General features: G+C 47.2%; 1 protein-coding gene across 2 annotated transcripts in view; it reads left to right on the top strand.

Annotated features, from left to right (window-relative positions):
• Positions 1–19606, top strand: part of DYM (dymeclin) — a 1763009-nt gene that overhangs the window by 869579 nt on the left and 873824 nt on the right. For both annotated transcript variants that reach the window (XM_069626954.1, XM_069626953.1), the window contains exon 10: positions 7771–7949. In XM_069626954.1, coding sequence (XP_069483055.1) covers positions 7771–7949 — 179 coding nt within the window. The remainder of the gene's footprint in view (positions 1–7770; positions 7950–19606) is intronic.

The following is a 19606-nucleotide window of genomic DNA, read 5'->3' as shown; positions in this document are numbered from 1 at the left end:
TACCTAAGTCAGACTTCTTTAAGTCTATGTCTTCTATATTTGAAGAAAGTGCCTCCAGAAGAAGCTTCTTCTTTGGAGTGCAATATGGTACCAGAGAGGTTCCAGAAGAATTAATCGATCCAGAATCGAAAATGAGACCTGTGTGATACCCTTCACTCTGATAGTGGCATTGACACGTCACCAGAGCTAGAGTTTGCAAAACTTGACCCTGCTGAACATGCAGATTCAGGGTGCAGGAGTTTGATGAATAGGGTTGTGGAATGCATGGGCTGGGGTAGATCCTCTCCCACATTTGATCAGGATGATATGACTAATACTAATATACTTGACTAGGGCCCCCAGAAGGACCCAGTTCTCCCCTTCCATAGGGCACTTCAGAGGACAGTGGAAAAAAACTGCGAGGATCCTGATACTGCTTCTGCAGTCAACAGTAATTTTTCGAAGAAGTACAGAACTGTGAGCTCTGACCCCGATTACTTAAGGAGGCATCCCACTCCAGAAAGCATGGTTATTGAGGCAGCAACTTCGTTAAGACAAACAGCCTATCCATTGGTTCCTCCCCTGCCCCCCCCCGGATAGAGAGGATAGGAAGGTGGATGCTTGGGCCCGTAAGGTCTTTACCTTGGGTAGCATGGCTCTCAAGTCTACAAATATCACCTGTCCCCAGCCCCGAGATCACCCATACCCTGTGGACTGCATTTCAGCCGCGGCTGATCATTTTCCGGAAGACGAGAAAATGGAAGGCTTCCTGATTATTGCCAAAGACGGAAAGGAGGCAATGGGGGAATGTCTCCAGTCTCTACTGCTGATAGTATCAGCAGATCCATGGCTGCAAGCACTGTGCTATGCAGATTTGCCTGTTTGAGGAAATCGGGGTTTGTTTTGTTTTATTTATTTATATTGCGTACCAGACACAAGGGTATAGGGGCGCGAAGGCATGAAGAGGGTTGTTAAGATTGTTACATTAGTACACAGGAATACGTCCAGCTATGGTTACAGTGCTGAATGCAGATGGTAACCTTTTCTCAGATCCTTCAGGCTCTTCAACTCCAAGACTGGTTGGGATCATTGGACCTTCAGGATGCTTACTTTCATGTGCTAATCCATCCCAACCGCAGAAAGTACCTGAAGTTTGCGGTTGGCGGTTCTCACTATCAGTTTCGAGTTCTGCCATTCGGGTTGACCTCGGCCCCACACTGATGGCGCTTGTGGCAGCGAGTCTCAGGAGAGGGGGGATTCACGTCTACTCTTATCTGACGATTGGAACATCTGTCGATCACCTGTCACTTCCTTCACAAACTGGGCTTCTCCCTCAATTTCAAGAAGTCCTACATGATACCATCTTGGATACAGCGGTCTTGGATACTTCCTCGGGCAAAGCCTTGCCTCCCGAGGTGAGAGCTCTCCACATTCTGCAGATGGTAACAAAGTTACAGAATGCCCAGCATCTGCCGGCCTTCGATTTTCTGAGGTTGCTTGGCCTCATGGAATCCAGCATTTTTCTGGTGCCACAGGCTCGACTGAGGATGAGATCTCTTCAATGGGCCCTCAGAACTCAGTGGTCCCAATTCTCGGGGAGTATGTCGGATCTTCTGCAAGTCCCGAGTATAGTCGCTCAGGATCTACTGATATGGGCTTGCAACAACATCTTCAAGGGAGAATCTTTTTGGCAACCATGGCCGGACAGTAGTGACAGACTCCTCACTATGACAATCAGAGGTCGTTGGTTTACATCGGAGTCCGAACTACACATCAATCTATTGGAGCGGAAGGCAATCAAACTAGCGCTGAAGGCCTTCCTGCCCTCTTTACAGGGAAATAATGTCCTGATAATGACGGACACACGGTGGCTATGTACTACCACAACTAGAGAGGAGGTGTAGGATCACTACCACTGTGCAGAGAGGCAATGCAGTTCTGGTTCTGGGAAATAAGAGAAGGAATCTCTCTATCGGCAGTTCACCTAGCCGCAGAGCAGAACACGGCGGCAGACGCTCTGAGCAGGCAGAGCACAGTCTCCCACGAGTGGGAGATAGCTCAGGAAGTCCTTCTGGAGATCTTCGCCCTTTGGGGAACCCCTCAAGTGAATCCGTTTGCGACCATGGTCAACGGGAAGTGCAACAGTACTGCTCAAGGGAATTTCCTCTGAGAGGAGCTCTAGGAGATGCGTTCGTGGTGTACTGGAAGTTTCCACTTTTGTACGTGTTTCCTCCAGTCCCCGTGATTCTTCATGTAATTAGGAGGTTGAGAAAGTTTGGGAAAACCATGATCCTAATTGCCCCGGATTGGGCCAGGAGGACGTGGTACCCGGACCTTCTGGACATGTCCCTCTACCCTCCAATATGTCTTCTGCAAAGAGAGGATCTTCTCTCGCAAGAGGAAGGTCAGGTTCTCCATCCAGAGGTCAAAACTCTCAACCTTCACGCATGGTTTCTGAGAGGTTGAGATACAAGGATTGGGATCTTCATTGGGATGACGTAACGGAGATTTTGCTTTCGGCCAGAAGTCCACATTCTTATCTCTGCATCAGATACTGAATGTATTCCAACAACATATATTCCAAATGTTGTTGGAATACATTCAGTATCTGATGCAGAGATAAGAATGTGGACCCTTTTCAATGTGGCATCCCAATGATGCTTTCTTTCCTATTGTATCTAGCCAATCTGGGGCTCCAGATCGGGACAATTAAAGGATATCTGGCTGCGCCGTCCATTCTCAAGCACTCCTCGTAACAGGTTTCCTATTTCAAAATTCAATTAATCATTCAATTCTTGAAAGGGCTTACTAATGTGTACCCTCCAATCCCTTTTCATGTCCCAATTTGGGATTTAAATCTGGTAATTAAGTTTTTAACTTGTATACCTTTTGAGCCTCAGCACTCCTGTCCCTTGAGGCTTCTAACATTAAAAACTGTCCTTCTTGTGGCCTTAACATCAGCCCGCAGGATTAGTGAGTTACAGGCTCTCTTATGCAAATCTCTGTATACTACTTTTTACAAGGACAAAGTAGTTCTTAAGGCTAAACCCTCTTTCTTACCAAAAGTAGTTTCTGACTTTCACTTGTCACAAAAGATCACATTACCAATATTCTACCCTCCTCCTCATTTGGGCAAAGAAGAGGAGAGATTGCATAGACTGGACCCTAAAAGGGCTCTCAGTTTGTACATTAAAGAATGTCAAAATTGCATCAGGATGACCAACTTTTTGTAGGTTATACTGGCCATACATTGGGATTAGCAGTGACAAAACAGACCATATCCCGCTGGATGATTTTGCCTATAATTGAGTGCTACAGATGGGCGGGAAAGACCCACCAGATGGGCTTCGGGCCCATTCCACTAGGGTGATGGCTACTTCTGCGTCTCTGCTGAGGGCAGTCCCTGCAGCAGATATTTGTTCAGCTGCAACATGGGCATCAATGCATACCTTCATCAAGCATTATTGCTTGAAGGCTTCCTCTTCCAATAAAGGTTTATTTGCCAAAGCGGTAATCCATCCGTCCATGACAAAAATAATTGGTACTCCCACCTCCAAAATGACCACTGCTATGGGTGTCTATCATAAGATGAGGAATACGTAGGAGGACACAATTCATTCGAAGAACAAGTTACTTACCAACTGTAACATTCTTTTGACTGGATGTTCCTCCCATGTATTCCTCATCGGCCCTCCCATCCTACCCCGCAGTACAGTTTATGTTAGTTACACTTCTCTCACACGAAGGGTCTTTCAGCCATGAGGCACGCCTGGGTGTTCCTCGAATATTTACTTGGAAAAACAGGACTGAAGCCAACGGCCATGGCACAAGCTACTTATACTGATGGTGACGTTGACACGGTACGGAGCCCATCGAGGACGACGCCACGACCTCGTGCACAGCGCCCTCTGCCGAGAAAAATGTTTTCGAAGCAGCAAAGCTGGCGGATACGAACATAATAAGATGAGGAATATGTGGGAGGAACATCCAGTCGAAAGAAAGTTACTGTTGGTAAGTAACTTGTTCATCTATGGAGTCTCTAAGTCTGGTTCTGGCCTCTGCTTTCTTATGACTCCTGTGCCTCATGGTTTCCTGCATCCTGGTTGTGCCAGAGGCCCATATACAAATGAGGTCACTCCAGTGTCTACTTTGGTGTCAGTGATCTCGGTTTCAGGGAGACATGTTAGTCCTGCTTCAGATCTAGGACAAGGTATCACAGTATCTTCTGTGGTATATTCTGTGCAACAACATGCTAAGGTGAGAGCCCCTATTGCATCCTTAGCCCCATCTGACCACAGTCACGGATATTCCATGAAAGTTTGGGGCACTCACCTAGAGACCTAACGGTGAGCAGACTTTGCTACCCAACTTAGGAAATGGAACATATCAGTCAGTTGGAACTGCTAGCCATCAGGCTGCACCTGGTGACTTTCCTTCCATCCCTATTTTGACAGCCAGCACATTGGCCAAGCACTACTTCAGCAAGGAAGATGTGGTGCTATCGCTGCCTCTGTAGGAAAGGCATGGGACTGTGGTTCTGAGCTCTGGATGTGTTTCTGTCCTCTGCCTCTCTTGCATGAACATAGTGGTTGTGGATGCTTTTTGCAGGAAGATATCAGGCTTGCTTGAGTGGGTGCTCTGCCAGGAAGTTCTGGATGAGATCTTCTCCCATTTCGGACCACTCAAGTGGACCTCTTCCCCTCCAGTACCAACAAGAAGTGCAAATCGCTCTGCTCCCAGAAATGTTCTGAGCGTTGACCTGTGTGGGTCGCATTGATTGTCCTGTGTGTTGCAATCAATTCTGGCCATTTGCTGATTATCAGGAGACTGCAGAAGTTCAGGTCCATCATGATCCTGATCGCCCCAGATAGGGCCTGGAGCACATGGTACCCAGAACCTCTGGACACTTCCATCTGTCCTCCTTGATGCCTGCTGTCCAATTTAGAGTCCTCCACCATGATTCAACACCCCCAGACTTCATGCTTGGCTGCTAAAATGAAGTTTAGGGAGTGGAACATGCCTGACCACATTCTGGATGTGCTCCATTCTGCCAGGAGACTTTGCCACTAAGTCTCTCTATACTTGTAGGCGGCATAGGTTTTTGGCTTGGTGGCAGCACTGGGATTTGGACCCCTTGATCCGTTTAACCTCTGTGGGCTGCATTGTCCACTTTTCATGGCCGAGCAGGGCTTTTAGGGGGGCACTGTGATGGTGCCTGGCTGTTATTTTGTTCTTTAAGAGAACCCTTGAGCATGGATCGTTCTTCACCATCAACACTGTTATGAGGTTTTCATTGGGACCATGTAATCCATTAGTTTCTCTGTGTCCGTTTATTCTCCCTTAATGGAATCTGCACATGGTTCTTACATTTCTGATGACCGCTCTGTTTGAGCCTTTACATTGATGTTCTTTGAGGTTGCCCACCCTGAAAGTGGTTTTCTTGGTTGCTATTGCTTCTGTTAAGTGGGTGAGTGAGCTACAGGCAGATGTGAAGGCATCATGAAGAAAGACACAGACAACCGATTCAAAGTTCAAAATCAAAGGGTTTATTAAATCAAATGTCAGGATGGTTGAAGGCCTAACTTGCCCTGTGCTAAGGTGAGATTTCCCTATCTGAACAAAACTAAGGAAAGTCAAAAAGTTAAGTCTGTCTGTGTCTAAACCCTATGCTTGCACTCACCACTAAAGCAAACAAAGTGTAGGGATGTCAAAAATCAAATACATGGTGATCAAACCAAAGTTCTGAGCTTCTTCCAGCTCTTATCTTCCTTTTCAGCACCAAGTTCAAGAAAGTTCCACATATCATTGAGGTTCCCTTCCCCATGTTCAAGGCAATGCATTTCACACAATGCTCAGGGTTCCCTTCCCAAAGTTCCAGGCCACATAGTTCAAAAGAAAAGGGTCTTGAGACTCCGTCCTCAAGATAGTATGTCAGTTCAACCAGCCCCAGGGTTCCCTTCCCCAATATTTCAACGGGGAAGAGTAGGAGTGAGGATACCCTCTGGTTTCTCACACAGAGCAGTTTCTCCTTGATGAGGAACATCAGGAAAGGTTGCCAGCTCCATTCAGGTTACACTGGTGCCACAGATGGTAGGGCATTTACCATGCAGACCCTGTTCAGGTGGATCTCGTCCTCTGTATTTGAGTGCTATGATCTGGCTTGTAAGCAAGTGCCTGAACATCTCAGGGCTCATTCAACCAGAAGCTGTGTGGCTTCTTCTGCTCTGCAGCGAGGTGTCCCGGTGTTGGCCATCTGTCAAGCAGCTAAGTGGGCCTCCCTGCCCATGTTTGCCAAACATTACAGCCTGGATTCCTTGTCGGATCAGGATGCTCATTTTGGCTGAGTGGTCCTCCAGTTTCTTGTTGTAGGTGCTGGTTTCTCACTTCCCTCCCTCCTCCAGTGAGTCTAAGATGAGGAACCTGTGGGAGGAAGGAATCCATTAGAAGAACAAATGACTTAATTCTTGGTATTGTTTTTTCTGATGTGTTGGTCCTTACCCCCACAAATTCTCATCACCCTACCAAACGTACCACTCGTGGCAGATAGCTTGCTTGCCTGCTGTTCTTCAGTCCCTCAGCTAATGTGATAGACATCTAATGAGCGCTCTTTGCCTCCCTACTGTTTAGTATCTAGATGGGCAACCAGGCATCTGTAGAAAAATGCATGTTATTTTCTTGTTGGGTGAGGGCTGACTACTTTTGGAATATCTAAGCTGTGACTCGACCCTCGTCTCCTTGTTAGAAATGATTGTACATTCACCACTGAAACAGGAAACCATAGCATTATAAATTAAGGATTGAGGAAAATGTGCAGCATTTCCAATGCACAGAAGTGAAGACATTGTACAAAGTGAGATGCAACACATTTCCCTGCAGATGAAATACATTTCCCTAAAACGTCTGTAACTGGCTGGCAATTATATTTCTAAATTTAATGTGGCCAAATTGTGGTCCCAAACAAATACTCCTTAATTGTGTATGTGCTGGATGGAAATGTGCACTATTGCCAATACATTCGGAGTACATTTAAGCAATATGCACAGAGTGGAGTTATTCATGACCTATACCATAGTCCCGGGTGCTGTGACTTGCTGGTAAAATCTCACCGCCTAGCTGAATATGGCAACTGGCACCCCTGGAGAGGCGACATGGGGTACAGCGGGTATTGGTATGGTGATGCATTAGTGGGCGAGCTTATGCGATTGCTGATGAGGCAAAGATGTGAGAGATGGGCTGATGTGAGGACAGACGTGGATGGCGAAATACCCAGGAAACGAGCAGCTTGCAGAAGTAGAATTGTTGAGGGGGGGACAGCACTGGAGAGAGAGGCAGCACACAGAGGCGAGGTTGTGGACCAGAGAGGAAGGTTGCAGGCAGAGGACAGGAGATGAGCAGGGTCAAGCATGGCAGTGCAGTGTGTACGTCTGGAGGTGAATAGTATGGGCGAGCCTTACCCTCGTGTGGGTACTAATTCAAAATAGAAAATTGCTTATGCCAGTAGGGTGGTGAATACATAGCTACAGGGATTTGGAGGGCAAACCCATGTGTATTGTTTCTGCAGTAGATGCTAACACATTATGGCCATTTCATGTTATAGCTTAATAAGTTCATGTGTCTGCTTCTGGAGTTTTTGTGTGCAGATCACAGGTTTGTGGATGATAAAATGGGCATGTCAGAGTTTTGTGATAGAACCTGCATTGGTACTGACCGTCTAGACTTTGGCAATTAAGTACTTAAAAATATGATGTTCTATTTATCCATGATTAACAATTGCTTGTTTTTATGTTTCAGATAGCACTGCTCTACCCACCCCAAATCCACATGCGTTTCAGATTAATTTCAATAGTTTGTATACTGCATTGTATGAACAACAGAAGTCTGATCAAGCAACACTACTTTTGTACACATTACTGCATCAAAATAGTAATGTTCGGACGTACATGTTGGCTCGCACAGATATGGAAAATCTGGTAAGCATAGACTTCTTAGCGTGCAATTTCTCAGCTGGTACCAATGATCTGAACATATAAGTGGAGCTGTCTGGGTGGAAGCAGGGTGGGAGGAGGCTCCTGTGGGTCAGACGTTCTCCATTTGTTGTTGGGTTATTTGTTCTCCCCTTCTGGAAGTATTTGCCTGTTTTTAGTGAGTAAAAGTGACTGGTATGCAGTGTTTCTGTAGTACTACCTGGTATTATTGTTCAGAGCAGATTTTCTTGGTGATTCAGTGCTCTACTGTCCTTGTGGGCAGGACCAGACTGATGAGAGACGCAAAGATTGCCGCATAAGTCTGATTAAGTCTCTTAGTACCCTTTACCCAGGTTACATTTTAGGTTGCTCCTATGGCGTTGTACTGTGCAAGTTCAGTCACTGCCTCAAGAACGTAACAATGTTTTTGAGAGGCGAGGCCATCACGGTTGCATATAGCACAGGGAACAGAACATTCTTCTTTGTATACCCAGGTACAGCAGACACCTGCACAGGCATGCACACATGCAAATTCTCTGCACTGGATACTCCCACCCCAGAAACGCTTACCTTACGATGGCCTCACTTAAGAGAATGCCATGTCTATGCTTGTTACAGCATTAGAGTGCTTCACATACTTATAATTATGGCTAACAGGCATGTTTCAACAAGCCAGAGCCTAATATACTGTATTATTTAGTCATGATACACAGGCCTGGAAGCAACTTATTCAATATCAGTCTGTTTCTCCTGTTTCTCATCTGCACTCCCTATCTGCATACCCATTCTGCTATTGGTATGTACCCTCTGTTTATACCTATTTTGTTATTAGACACATTCAATGGTATATGGTTCTGTTTATATTATGATTAACGTTGTCAGCCTTCAAAGAGACGATGAGTCGAAACCCGTGTCGGCTGAATGTACTACTAAGTCAGAAGACTTAATGAATACTGAAAACTGAACTTACATCTTCAAGGAATTTTTCACAGAAAATTGTGTTGCATTTATAATTCTGGCAAAGCGAGTGTTACTAGTACATTCCTGTAATATTACCTTATGATGCACTGCTTCACATGATTGCTGCTCAGCTTCAGCTCCCCTGTTCCTACACCACTATCCGTAAAAAGACTTTCAATGGGCTGGGCACGGTCATTGATATTCCCATGGAGCAGCCTTAACTTTAATGCCTAATAGAGTATCTGCTGGAATTTGAGGAAGATTCCTTGAACCGAATGGTGCAGTGGAGTACAGGATCTCATTTACTATGCCTAAAATGCTTATCTGTAACTTATGTCCCTCTGTGATAGCAAAAACACAACAGGCAACCCTAACCCCATAGCCTTCTGACCGAACTACAGAGATGATTGACAAACTCGACTTAATATCACCCAGCAGTTACACTCACATCATTACTGAATAATCTTTAAACCTCTTAAAATCCCTGACCATCTTTGTCCCACCATCAAGAGTTCCACTCTCACATTTCTGGACTTGGAGAACACTTGAATATCTGTTCTGGAAAGATACATGCTTCCTTAATAAACAACCTTATACAGAGCCACACTTTAGTCATTCTTTATCAAACACATGGCTAGATGACTCTTGTGGTCCTTTTGACAACCTTTATATCACCAATGGATTCAAAATTCTTAAGTGAAATAGATCAGGTAAGTCGGGATGCGGTCTGGATGTCCTCTATGGTGACTCCTCTTCACCTGCGAGAATTTACTCTCCCTCCTCAAGCTCGTTCATATCTTTGTCAACATCCCTACCCCCACCTCTTCACTTTCCATCTTGCCGACCGTCTGTCACCCCAGGGAGAGATGCCAACTTCGTTCAAGAGTTCCTTGCTTCACCATATCTCTTTTTTTTTAAACTTTCTTTTTATTGGTTTTGTACATACAGCTTTCCAAATAGCATTAGAGCTTAGGCTTCTTCGAAGCTTTAGTTTAGTAAAAATAAAACTAAATAATACTAGAATCTCAAACTGTGGGAGGGAGGAAAAGAGGAAACGGGGTGGAGGGGAGAGGGAGAAGAGACACAGGCGAACAGCAGTATTCACATTGATCCAAGTCAGGAGTCCAGTTTTGGGTGCTGTCACTTAGGTGGGGCATTTTCTTTAACTTGAGTTCATCCGGCGGTGCAGTGGCTGAGTGATTCTTCCAGCTTTTTCATTCGGACGTGCCCATTTCTGCTATGTCATGTTTCATGCCTTTTTTAGTCCATTTTCTCCATCCATTTTAGTGTTGGGGGTTGTCTTGCCACCCCCAGGAATTGCTGTGAGTAGTCCAAGAAGGGGGCCCAGGTTTAGTAGAATTTGCTTCTGTTTCCAAAGCTGTGATTACCTCTGCAGCAACTATAGCCCAACATTTGGCCCACCACATTGGGATCGCTGGTCCCTCCTGATTTTTCCGTAGTCTGGCTGCGGTGAGGAGATGCAAGCATAACTCCGCTAGACGACCAGTTAGTGGGAATTGGTCCTCACCTGTCGCCCCCAAAAGGACGATTCCTGGATCCCATGGAATTGTAAGACCTGTCATTAGTTTAATTTGGCCAAGGACATTTCTCCAGAACTGTGTAGCCCTGGGGCAGTCCCATAGCAGGTTAAACAGTGTGCCTTTGTCTGGGCAGCCCCTCCAGCACTGTGCCGGGATGGCAGGGTTACATTTGTTGAGTCTCTCTGGGGTTCAATACCATCTGAAGCATACCTTGAAGGCGACTTCCTTGTTGGTTATACATTTGGAACTTTTGTGTACTGTGGCCCAGATTCGGCTCCATTCCGCCGGGTCGATTTCTCTGCCCAAGTCCCTTTTCCATTTTTTCATTTAGGCCTCTTTCTTGTTTGGGTCGGTCCTGTCGAGTAGTTTGTACAGAGTGGATATTTTCCCCTTCGGGGGTGGCCGTTAGCATTCTCTCTAGGGCTGAAAGCTCTCTTCCGCCATGCTGCCTTTCAGCTTCGTTTGATAGCCAGTGCCTGAGTTGTGAGTAACGTAACCTTTCTGTCTCTGGGACCAGGAATTTGGTTTTACATGCCTCGAAGTTCAGCGGGTTCCCATTTTCAAAGAAGTCTGCGATGACCCTCAGCCCTCCTTCTTTTATTTGCCGAAGCTGTTCGGGGAGATGCCTGGGGTGAAGTCCGGGTTGTCCCAGATCGGGGTGAGCGGGCCTATCGTGATTCTGCAGTTCCAGTAGCGTGCTGCCTTCCTCCAGCTCATTGCTGTGTTTCACCATATCTCTTAAAGTCAACCATTAATTAATCCTCACCATGGGAGACTTCGCTTCCTGGATTGGCTGCCATTCTACTCAACTCTACTACCTTCCGAAACCAATTAATTGCTTTGAGAATCCGCCAAATGATGATTGGCCTTACTCACATCCTTACTCACATCGATGGGCACATCCTTGATCTATTAATCTCCTCACAGAACAGATTTCATCCTTCCACCATCGCTCCTGCAAGATTGTCAGATCACTCACTCATCTCCTGACTCTATTCGCCTTCTGGTTCCACTTCCCTAAATGCTCTTTAACTGTAGCTATACAAGTCCCACCCAAATTCAAAATGATCTCATCAACCTTTGATGCTTTCTTCAACGCTAAGAAGCAAGCCATGTATCAGTCTATCTGCCATTGAAAGTGTATAGAAGACCTAAACAATTATGCATTCAACCAGAATCAAGCTGATTTCTCAAAGAAATGGCACCCTCAGAAACAAGCGGCCCATTCGAAAATGCACAAATGGAGGAAATCTAAGACCCTGTTGAACAAATAATCCTTCAGAAGAGCCCAATATTACTACTCCATACATGCGTGCATATTCTCCACCTTGGGGTCTGGCATGGATTCACATGCTCAAGAATATTCCCCGTCGTCATGCTTGGAATCCTCAGTGAACAGTTTCACTTTCACTTAAAAACTGTATTTCTCCTCTAAACCAATCACTGTCCTATGGTGTTAGGCAGAAACCTGTGCAGTTCCCTTAGGGACCACTGCAAAAAGTTTAAGACTACAGGTGTTAGCAGTAAACCCAATTGGTAGCAGTCTGTACCACCCAGATTTACCTGGTAGCTGTGGCCAAGCAGTCAGACTTCTCTCAAGAAGAGTTAGGCAGTATATAGAGTATACACAATAGGGCTAGAAATACAGTAGTCCGGGGGAAGAGAAGATCTCGACGTGGAGGAAAGCTGGAGATCGTTGCACTGCCAGGGAAGCAAACACTGACCAGAGCTTTGGTATGAAAGTATATAATTATTTATTTAAAAACACACTTGTAAAAATACACTGGCACTAATATGTCAAGCAAGTTCAAACCTCCCTAATTAATTATTTAACAAGTCTAGGTTAATACACCACTTATTTAGCAAAACAGAGGTGAGCGCGTAACCATAGATGGCACTCCAATAATTATTTAAAAAGGGAGAGAAAAGGCAGAAATAGGAAAACACACAATACCAACACTTTTAAAGAACCACAGCAAGTGAAGAAAGGCAGGGTCTACTGTAGAGCAAAAAGTTCATAGGCCAGGCCCACTCTTGGAGAGAGCAAAGCGGAATGTGCCCAAGATCACACAGTGGAAATTCACTAAAAGTCTTTGCAGGAAAGTCAAAAAGAGGTTGGATCCAGATAGAAAGGTAATGTTAACAGGTCCGAGGTCACCCCAGGATAGAGAGTCAAGGATTTACGGGACACCTTGGACAGTCTGTTGCAAGGGAGACCAGACGGGACACAGTACCTGAAATGGTGAGAAAGCTCCAGCGGGGGCAGTTGTTCCTGGCAGCGGGTGCATGTCGGTGCTTCGTCCGGGGGAAGAGAAGATCTCGACGTGGAGGAAAGCTGGAGATTGTTGCACTGCCAGGGAAGAAACCAGCCGCATAGTTTCCTGGTTAAAAGGTACTACCCTTTTATTCGCGGTAGTGGTGAAGCGTGGCTATCCGGCCGCCGGGGTGCTTGGCACGGGCGATTCGACCACGAGATGATCCAGGAAGGCGAAAAAGGCGAACTGGTTGGTCCCACCAGCTCAAAAGGAAGAAGACTCTCCTGGAAGAAGATCTTCTCTGTCTTTGGGAAAGTGGTGAGTTTCGTACAGCAGGGCTCCACCGGTGGTGTCGTCGTTGTAGGTGGCTCAGCTTCTCCCCTCTTCGGATTCCTTAGGTCCTGTGGCGACTTCTGAAGTTCCAGTCCCCAAAGCCCTGATTTTATGCAGCAAAACCCCCATTCATCAGCCTAGCTGTCAATCAAACATGCTAAGTGGTGAGCCGGGTGGCTCACCACTGGGCCAATCACACAAGAGTGCGACTTGAGTTGCCAAGGCAACTCAGTCCAGGGTGCCTATTCCCCCCTCCCACACATCCTGTAGACCCAGACAGAGTGGCACCACTTTTGGAGGCTTCTGTGCAGAAGCCCGCCAAAAGTGGAACAAAGGGCTTGACTTGGGTTGGAGTTACTGAGGCGAAAACAAACGCCAAAACCGAGTCCTGGCAAAAAGACCCAACAGGGAATAAATATAAAATAAATAACCCGGCGGTATCTTTAACATTGCACCAAAAAAGTGGTGCATTTAAAATTAATGGGAAAATACCATAGGAAATATTCTGGTGGAATATTTTGCGTGGTAACCACTGCCACCAGCCAGAAACTTGACAAGGGGGACTGGACAGTGCCCCCTTGAAAAACAGACCCAGGGGCAATCCTACCAGCACTTCTACAATATGATGGTTTGTACTGGTTCTGTTCACAATTTAAGACTAGTAAAGTCAATGGTGACTTTACATGCCCTGGGACACAGTAGTCAGTCCCAGGGCATGGAGTCTATGTTTGGGGGTCACTATGACACCCCTGTGTTAGTGCACTGGGGGTGCTGTGTAACACACTTACCAAAAACACATGAAGCCCTATGGATTAAAAGACGCCATACCCCATAAAACACATTACAAAGTCAAAGGACATTCTCAAATCATGCCTAAGAGTGGGAGAAAAAGAGTCTCACTCTTAGCAGGAGAAAAAATTAAACCCCAAAAATCCTGCTGAGGGACTCGGTTTGGGAAATTAGCCTTTACAGAGAATTCTCCCTAACATATGGGACATACTGCCCCCATTTAATGACAGTCCTCTCCATAAGCCCCTCCTCTGCCAGCCATCTTTAGATTTTTATTGCACGCTTCAGTGTTGGGAGTCTTCGAGTTTGCTCTCCAAGCTTTTTGTACATTTGTTTGTGTTTTTCAACAAGAAAAGTTCAATTTTTGTTTCAAAAGAAGCCTGTGTGCTCTTTTCTTTCTCTGCCGACTTGGGGACCCATTGCCATTGAAGTTCTGCGCCCCTCAAGGGTGAAGATCCATAGAAGATTCTACAAGGCCATCTTGGGCCTACTTTGCGCCCTCCGACCATGACGGAGGAGAAGGAGGGAAGGTCCCTTCTCAGTCCCTGCACCAAATGCAGGTTACGGGATGACAAGCACCTGCAATGCCTCTATTGCCTGCACCTGGACCACAAGGAAGTAGAGTGCGAGATATGCCTCAGTTTCTCCAAGAAAGCGACGATGTACAGGCATGGCGCCATGGCTTGACACGAACAAGGCCTCTGAGCCGTGCTCCGAGCAGAGCCCTACATGATCCAGGACCGGCCGGTCCGAGCAGCTGTCTTTTAAGTCCTTTGAGGCCGCCTCATCCGTGGGGCCCATGATAATGCCAAGAGCCGCAAGTCTGAGTCCACCGATTCGCCACAGAAGCAGGTCCCAAAGTGGATAGGGCGAGATCATCATCATCTTCTGCCTCCATTGCCAGCATACCTTCAAGCGCCTCTTCAAAGAGGAAGTCATCTACCCTTGCTAAACTACGGGAGAAATTCGAGAAGCCGCGGATGGAGGAGAAGTCTGCGCAGCCCAAGCAGGCTAAACAGGCACAGGCAAAGACCTCATCAGCGACTCCGTCGATGACTACTACTACCACGGCTGCTACGGGCGTTGATCCTACAAGGGTAGCTCCCACGGCTCAGAAAGGGTCTCTGCCCCCAAGGCGCGACACCGCCGCAGTGACTTTGGCAAAGGTTTGCAGGCATGCCAAAAGGGGGGAAACCAGCCCAGGAATCGGTTCAAGATCCTCAGGTGGCGGTAAGGGGGGGCCGAGGAGGCCCCAAAACAGCCCTCCCAGACCATCGCCCAAGCTATGGAGGTCTCGTCCACGGATGATGAAGATCAGGAGTCTTTGCATACAGTCCACAAGGATTTTGAAGAGGACGATTGTGACGACGGTGCAGGGCCTAGTTTTCATTGTCTGCCCTCTCAGCTGAGGGACATTTCCTTAGATATTCTGACGACTCTACACACCTTGGTGTAGAGATCCAGATGAGAATTCCTCTGGCACCGGTGGCCCCCCGATCAGCCTCCAGCGAAGAGGAAGCATCATCTGACACCCCCATATCAACCTCCTCCACTACGTCGGGCCCCTTCTCCCCCAGCAGACCCAGATACAGGTATGGGAATGGATACGGCCATGACGACAGATGATAAAGACATTGTGGCAGTGGATGGTGAATCTTTACATTTAGATGCTCCAGATAGGGTGTCCCTAACGAATGAGGTGGGGTCGTTCCACTCCTTGATCTCCAGGGCCTCCGAGCTTCTTGAAGGAGGGCTTCTTGGTTTTAAAGGCACGAGGCCAAGAGGAAGACTATCATGGCAGTGCCTTTTCTGGACGATGCTTCGGAGGAGGGCCTAGCCCTCATGAAGAACCCTTGCATAACACGTCTGTACCTAACTTCCACGCTAGGCCAGATTTTTGGGCCAATCTTATGTAGCACCCCAGAGAGAGTATTAAAACCAAGTTTGTAGGAATCATTCATCTTTTCCCAGTGGGCAAAATAGCTTCCCTACTGCTACAGATATCGAAACCTATCGATTCCTTGGTGGCAATGGAATGGTTAGATGCTCTCAGACTACGTTTTTGAAATTGTAGGGTTCCCCAATTAATTTCAATTGAGTCACATCCCACTCTGACACCATATGTAAGGAAATCATGGTGGCAACAGTAAAGACAGATACAAGGGATCACATTATAAGGGTGTTTATTAAACTTTATAAATGGGTAAGAAAAACACTTAATCTATATCTAATGTGGGAGCAAGCTACAACTATCAAATAATAATAAGGCAGTCCTATTGGCGTCTTGTCAAATAAAAATGGCCTATACCAAAAAACATATTGCTAATCCTTACCGCTAAGTTACAAAATAGTGTGGGATAATGTTCACCAGAAAAGAAAGAAGTGTTCACACAATGATAAGTCGGGATGGTATAGCTGGGGACTCCCTTCCACACGTTTTTAGCACGGGATAAGGCGCGACTCCTGAGCACAACACACAACTGGGCTTCTCCAGCATGAGGTTACATTTCTTTTCACCGATATCAGGACGTTCTGTGGCAAAGTCTCTTTCATAGAAAGTCTCTTGACTCAGAGGGCCTGATGTGTCAACAATAACAAAACAAAAGTTCCTTTCCGTAATCTTTTATGTTGGGTGATAACTCTTCGCCCCTGGATCCCACTCAACTGGGCTCCGATCCTTCTTGAATGTTAGCCTCCCTCCGTTGGGTTTACTACGGACTTCCACTCAAAATATTTTCACCTGTAGTGTTCATGAGTCTCAATGTCTTTTTAAACGAGCATTCAATGTGGACATCCCATAGCCGGGTTCACTCTTGTCAACACAATGTTCACATGGTTATTATGCTTCACCCCGACTTGCACACATCCCTAAACCAGGTTCACATTTGCCAGATAACACAATTCACTTTTCTTTATCACAACGCTGGATTTCATTCCCTTAGCTTTCCTCTTGGCTACGTGTCGAAGACATTCTATTGTACAAGGGGTTTTACTCGACCCTTGTATGACCATTTTGCCCTCTTACATCCGGCTCTCCTAGGGCCTCCTGATATTTGTAGTTTCAACAAAAGGGCACCAGCCAGAGTCTTTCGAATGAGCGCCCACGTGGCGCTGAACCACTCTGCAGCTGGTCTTTCCCTGGGACTTAAAAGTTCAGTAACTCACAAGTTCTTTGTTCACAAGTTATTTCAATTCATAGCATGTTGCTGTTTGCAACGTTCGCTCAACACAGTTAGGTTTACTATTTGTTCTCCCTCCGACTCACAGGATGTGCTGAAATGCTTGGAGTTTGTTGTCTCTGGAGTCAAGGACCATACCACAGTAGCAAGCGCCTCTCCCCGCCTGGTTATCAGTGTGGGAGGGCCCATGCACAGTTGACATCACTTACACCACACGCTAGCTGTAGTTCCCGGTCTTATGATTACTTTCACAGAGGCTTTGCAGGTCTGGGTCGAAAAGGGAAAGGCCACTTCCCTCCTGTTGTCCTTTCATGTCTCGCCGCCTTCCTCCTCAGTTTGAACTGCTGTCCTGGAATAGCTGCTTCCTCGTGCGTTTGGCCTTGCTAAAAGTGTGCTCCCGTTCTCAGCCTTTTATCCCTGTGGGGAAGGGAAAGGGCCGTCGGGTATGTGTAGTTATTGTCAATTGCCTGACTCTGCCTGCCCCTAGTGTTGGGACATGTGATGTCCCAACAACATGTCTGTTGTCTTTCACAGTGTAAGAAAGTGTTTGTGTCGGAAAGGGGGGTAGAGCTTCTAAATATCCTACTGGGTAGGATGGGAAAAAAGGTGCCATAAGGAAGGGGATACTGCATCTCACCCGTTGATGTCCTACTTCCACTCCCCGAAGAACCCCATCCAGGTGATCCTCCCCCACTGGTCCACCCCCAGGAAGTGGATCCAATAGTGATGGCTGTGACCTTGTCACCTAGATGGCAGATCTCTGGGGACTAGCGGGTGAGAAACCTCCAGGTTTCTCACACCTGTCCTTGTTGTCTTTGGTCCCTCTGGAAAGCGAGGGGAAAAGGATGGATGCCATGGGAAAGAACGTGATTTACACTGCAGCGTCCACTATCAAGGCGGCCAACGTACTGGCGACCCTGGCTAGGTACAACTGGGAATTGTGGTACAAGCTAGGACTGATCCTGGAGCACCTCCCGACGATAAGAAGATGGAAGCCCTTGCTCTCTTCCAAGAAGGGGAAGTGCAATTAGATCACGCCATCACAGAGGAATTGGACGTCGCTGACACAGGGTTCTGACAAACTGGGAATGGTGTCTGCCTTCGTTGACAGGGTTGAATGAAAGCTACTAATTTCCGTCAGGAGGTCCAAGCGAAGGTGCTGGATATGTCCTTTGACGGGGAAAATCTTTTTGGGAAAGCCGTCCACGAGTCCCTCCTGGCCATCAAGACTGGTACAGAGGCGGCCTGTACCCTGGGCAATCTTCAGCAGCACGGCTTGTCTTTTTTGCTCCTCCAGGGGAAAGTTGAGCAGATCTTCAAAAGGGTTCTCCACGTCATACAGACCGCCTTCTAGATCCTCAATGCAAGATGCCTATGGTAGAGGAGGACAGCGTCACTGTTGCCGTCAGGGCAGAACGCTGGCACCGAAGCAAGCCTGAACCGACGGGGACATCGACTCCCCACTCGTGTGCCCCGTTGGGAGGCTGGCTGATGCGATTTGTCAGTGAGTGGTGAAAGATCACCACTGACAAATGGGTGCTGGATGCTTTTGCCCAAGGACACACCATGGAGTTCCAACGGCGGTGTCAGCGGATCCCTCTAGTTCCCTGTCAGGAGCAGCACATCCCTCAGCTTCTGGAAGAGGTACGAGCCATGCTGCGAAAAGGGGCGATAGAGCTGGTTCCCCAATGGCTATGGGGTTCTGGAGTCTATTCCAGATACTTTCTAGTCAGAAAGAAGACAGGGGCCTACGACGTCTGAACAAATACCTAAAGTCCCAAAAGTTAAGGAAGGTCTGGTTGCAACACGTGCTTGGGGCAACTGGAAAAAGGAAGAATTCTTGATGACGTTGGACCTGGAAGAAGCCCATTTCCACGTACCCATTCACAAGAAACATCAGCAGTTTATGTGTTTCGTGGTGCTGGGCCAGGACTACCAGTTCAAGGCCCTGCCTTTGGCGGCCCATCTGCGTCTACAGGGCATACACGTATACCCGTACCTGGATGACTGGCTGGAACATGCGCGCTCGCGGGAGCTGGCCGACGGACACATAAGTCCTGCTTAATGCCACTGCAGAACGTGCTGTTCCTAGGCACCAGACTCAATATGGTGTCTTGCCTGGCGTCGCCCTCCGGGGAGAGGATCGCAGCCATTCAAGTAAAGCTGTAACGGCTGTTATCGACAAAGATGGCCATCGTGCGAGCCATCCAGTTGTTACTGAGCATGATGTCATCCTGCATCTACTTCGTCCGTCTCTGCAGGTTGCAGATGCGACCCCTACAGGAATTCTGGATGCCCACTGGACACAGGTGTTCGGAAACTTCATGGATAAGATCCATCTCAACGAAGAGTTCCGACGGGTGATAGAGTGGTGGGGCATCTGCTCCAACATCGTCCAAGGCACAGGATAAAAAAAACATACCAGGAGACAGTCACTACGGACGCCTCCCTGGAAAGATGAGGAGCGCACACGCCAGAGGCCTACCGGAGGAGAAGGATCTGCAAATCAACATCCCGAAACTAACGGTAGTGTTCTGGGCCCTCAAGTCATTCCTACCGTCTCTGAAAGGTCAGGTGCTGAGGATCTTCATGGACAACACCACCAC

Source organism: Ambystoma mexicanum, chromosome 6p (genome assembly GCF_040938575.1).
Source record: "Ambystoma mexicanum isolate Mex_15411 chromosome 6p, UKY_AmexF1_1, whole genome shotgun sequence".
NCBI classification, from domain to species: Eukaryota; Metazoa; Chordata; class Amphibia; order Caudata; family Ambystomatidae; genus Ambystoma; species Ambystoma mexicanum.
Note: the sequence above shows the minus strand (reverse complement) of the source record. Positions and strands in the feature narration are given on the sequence as shown.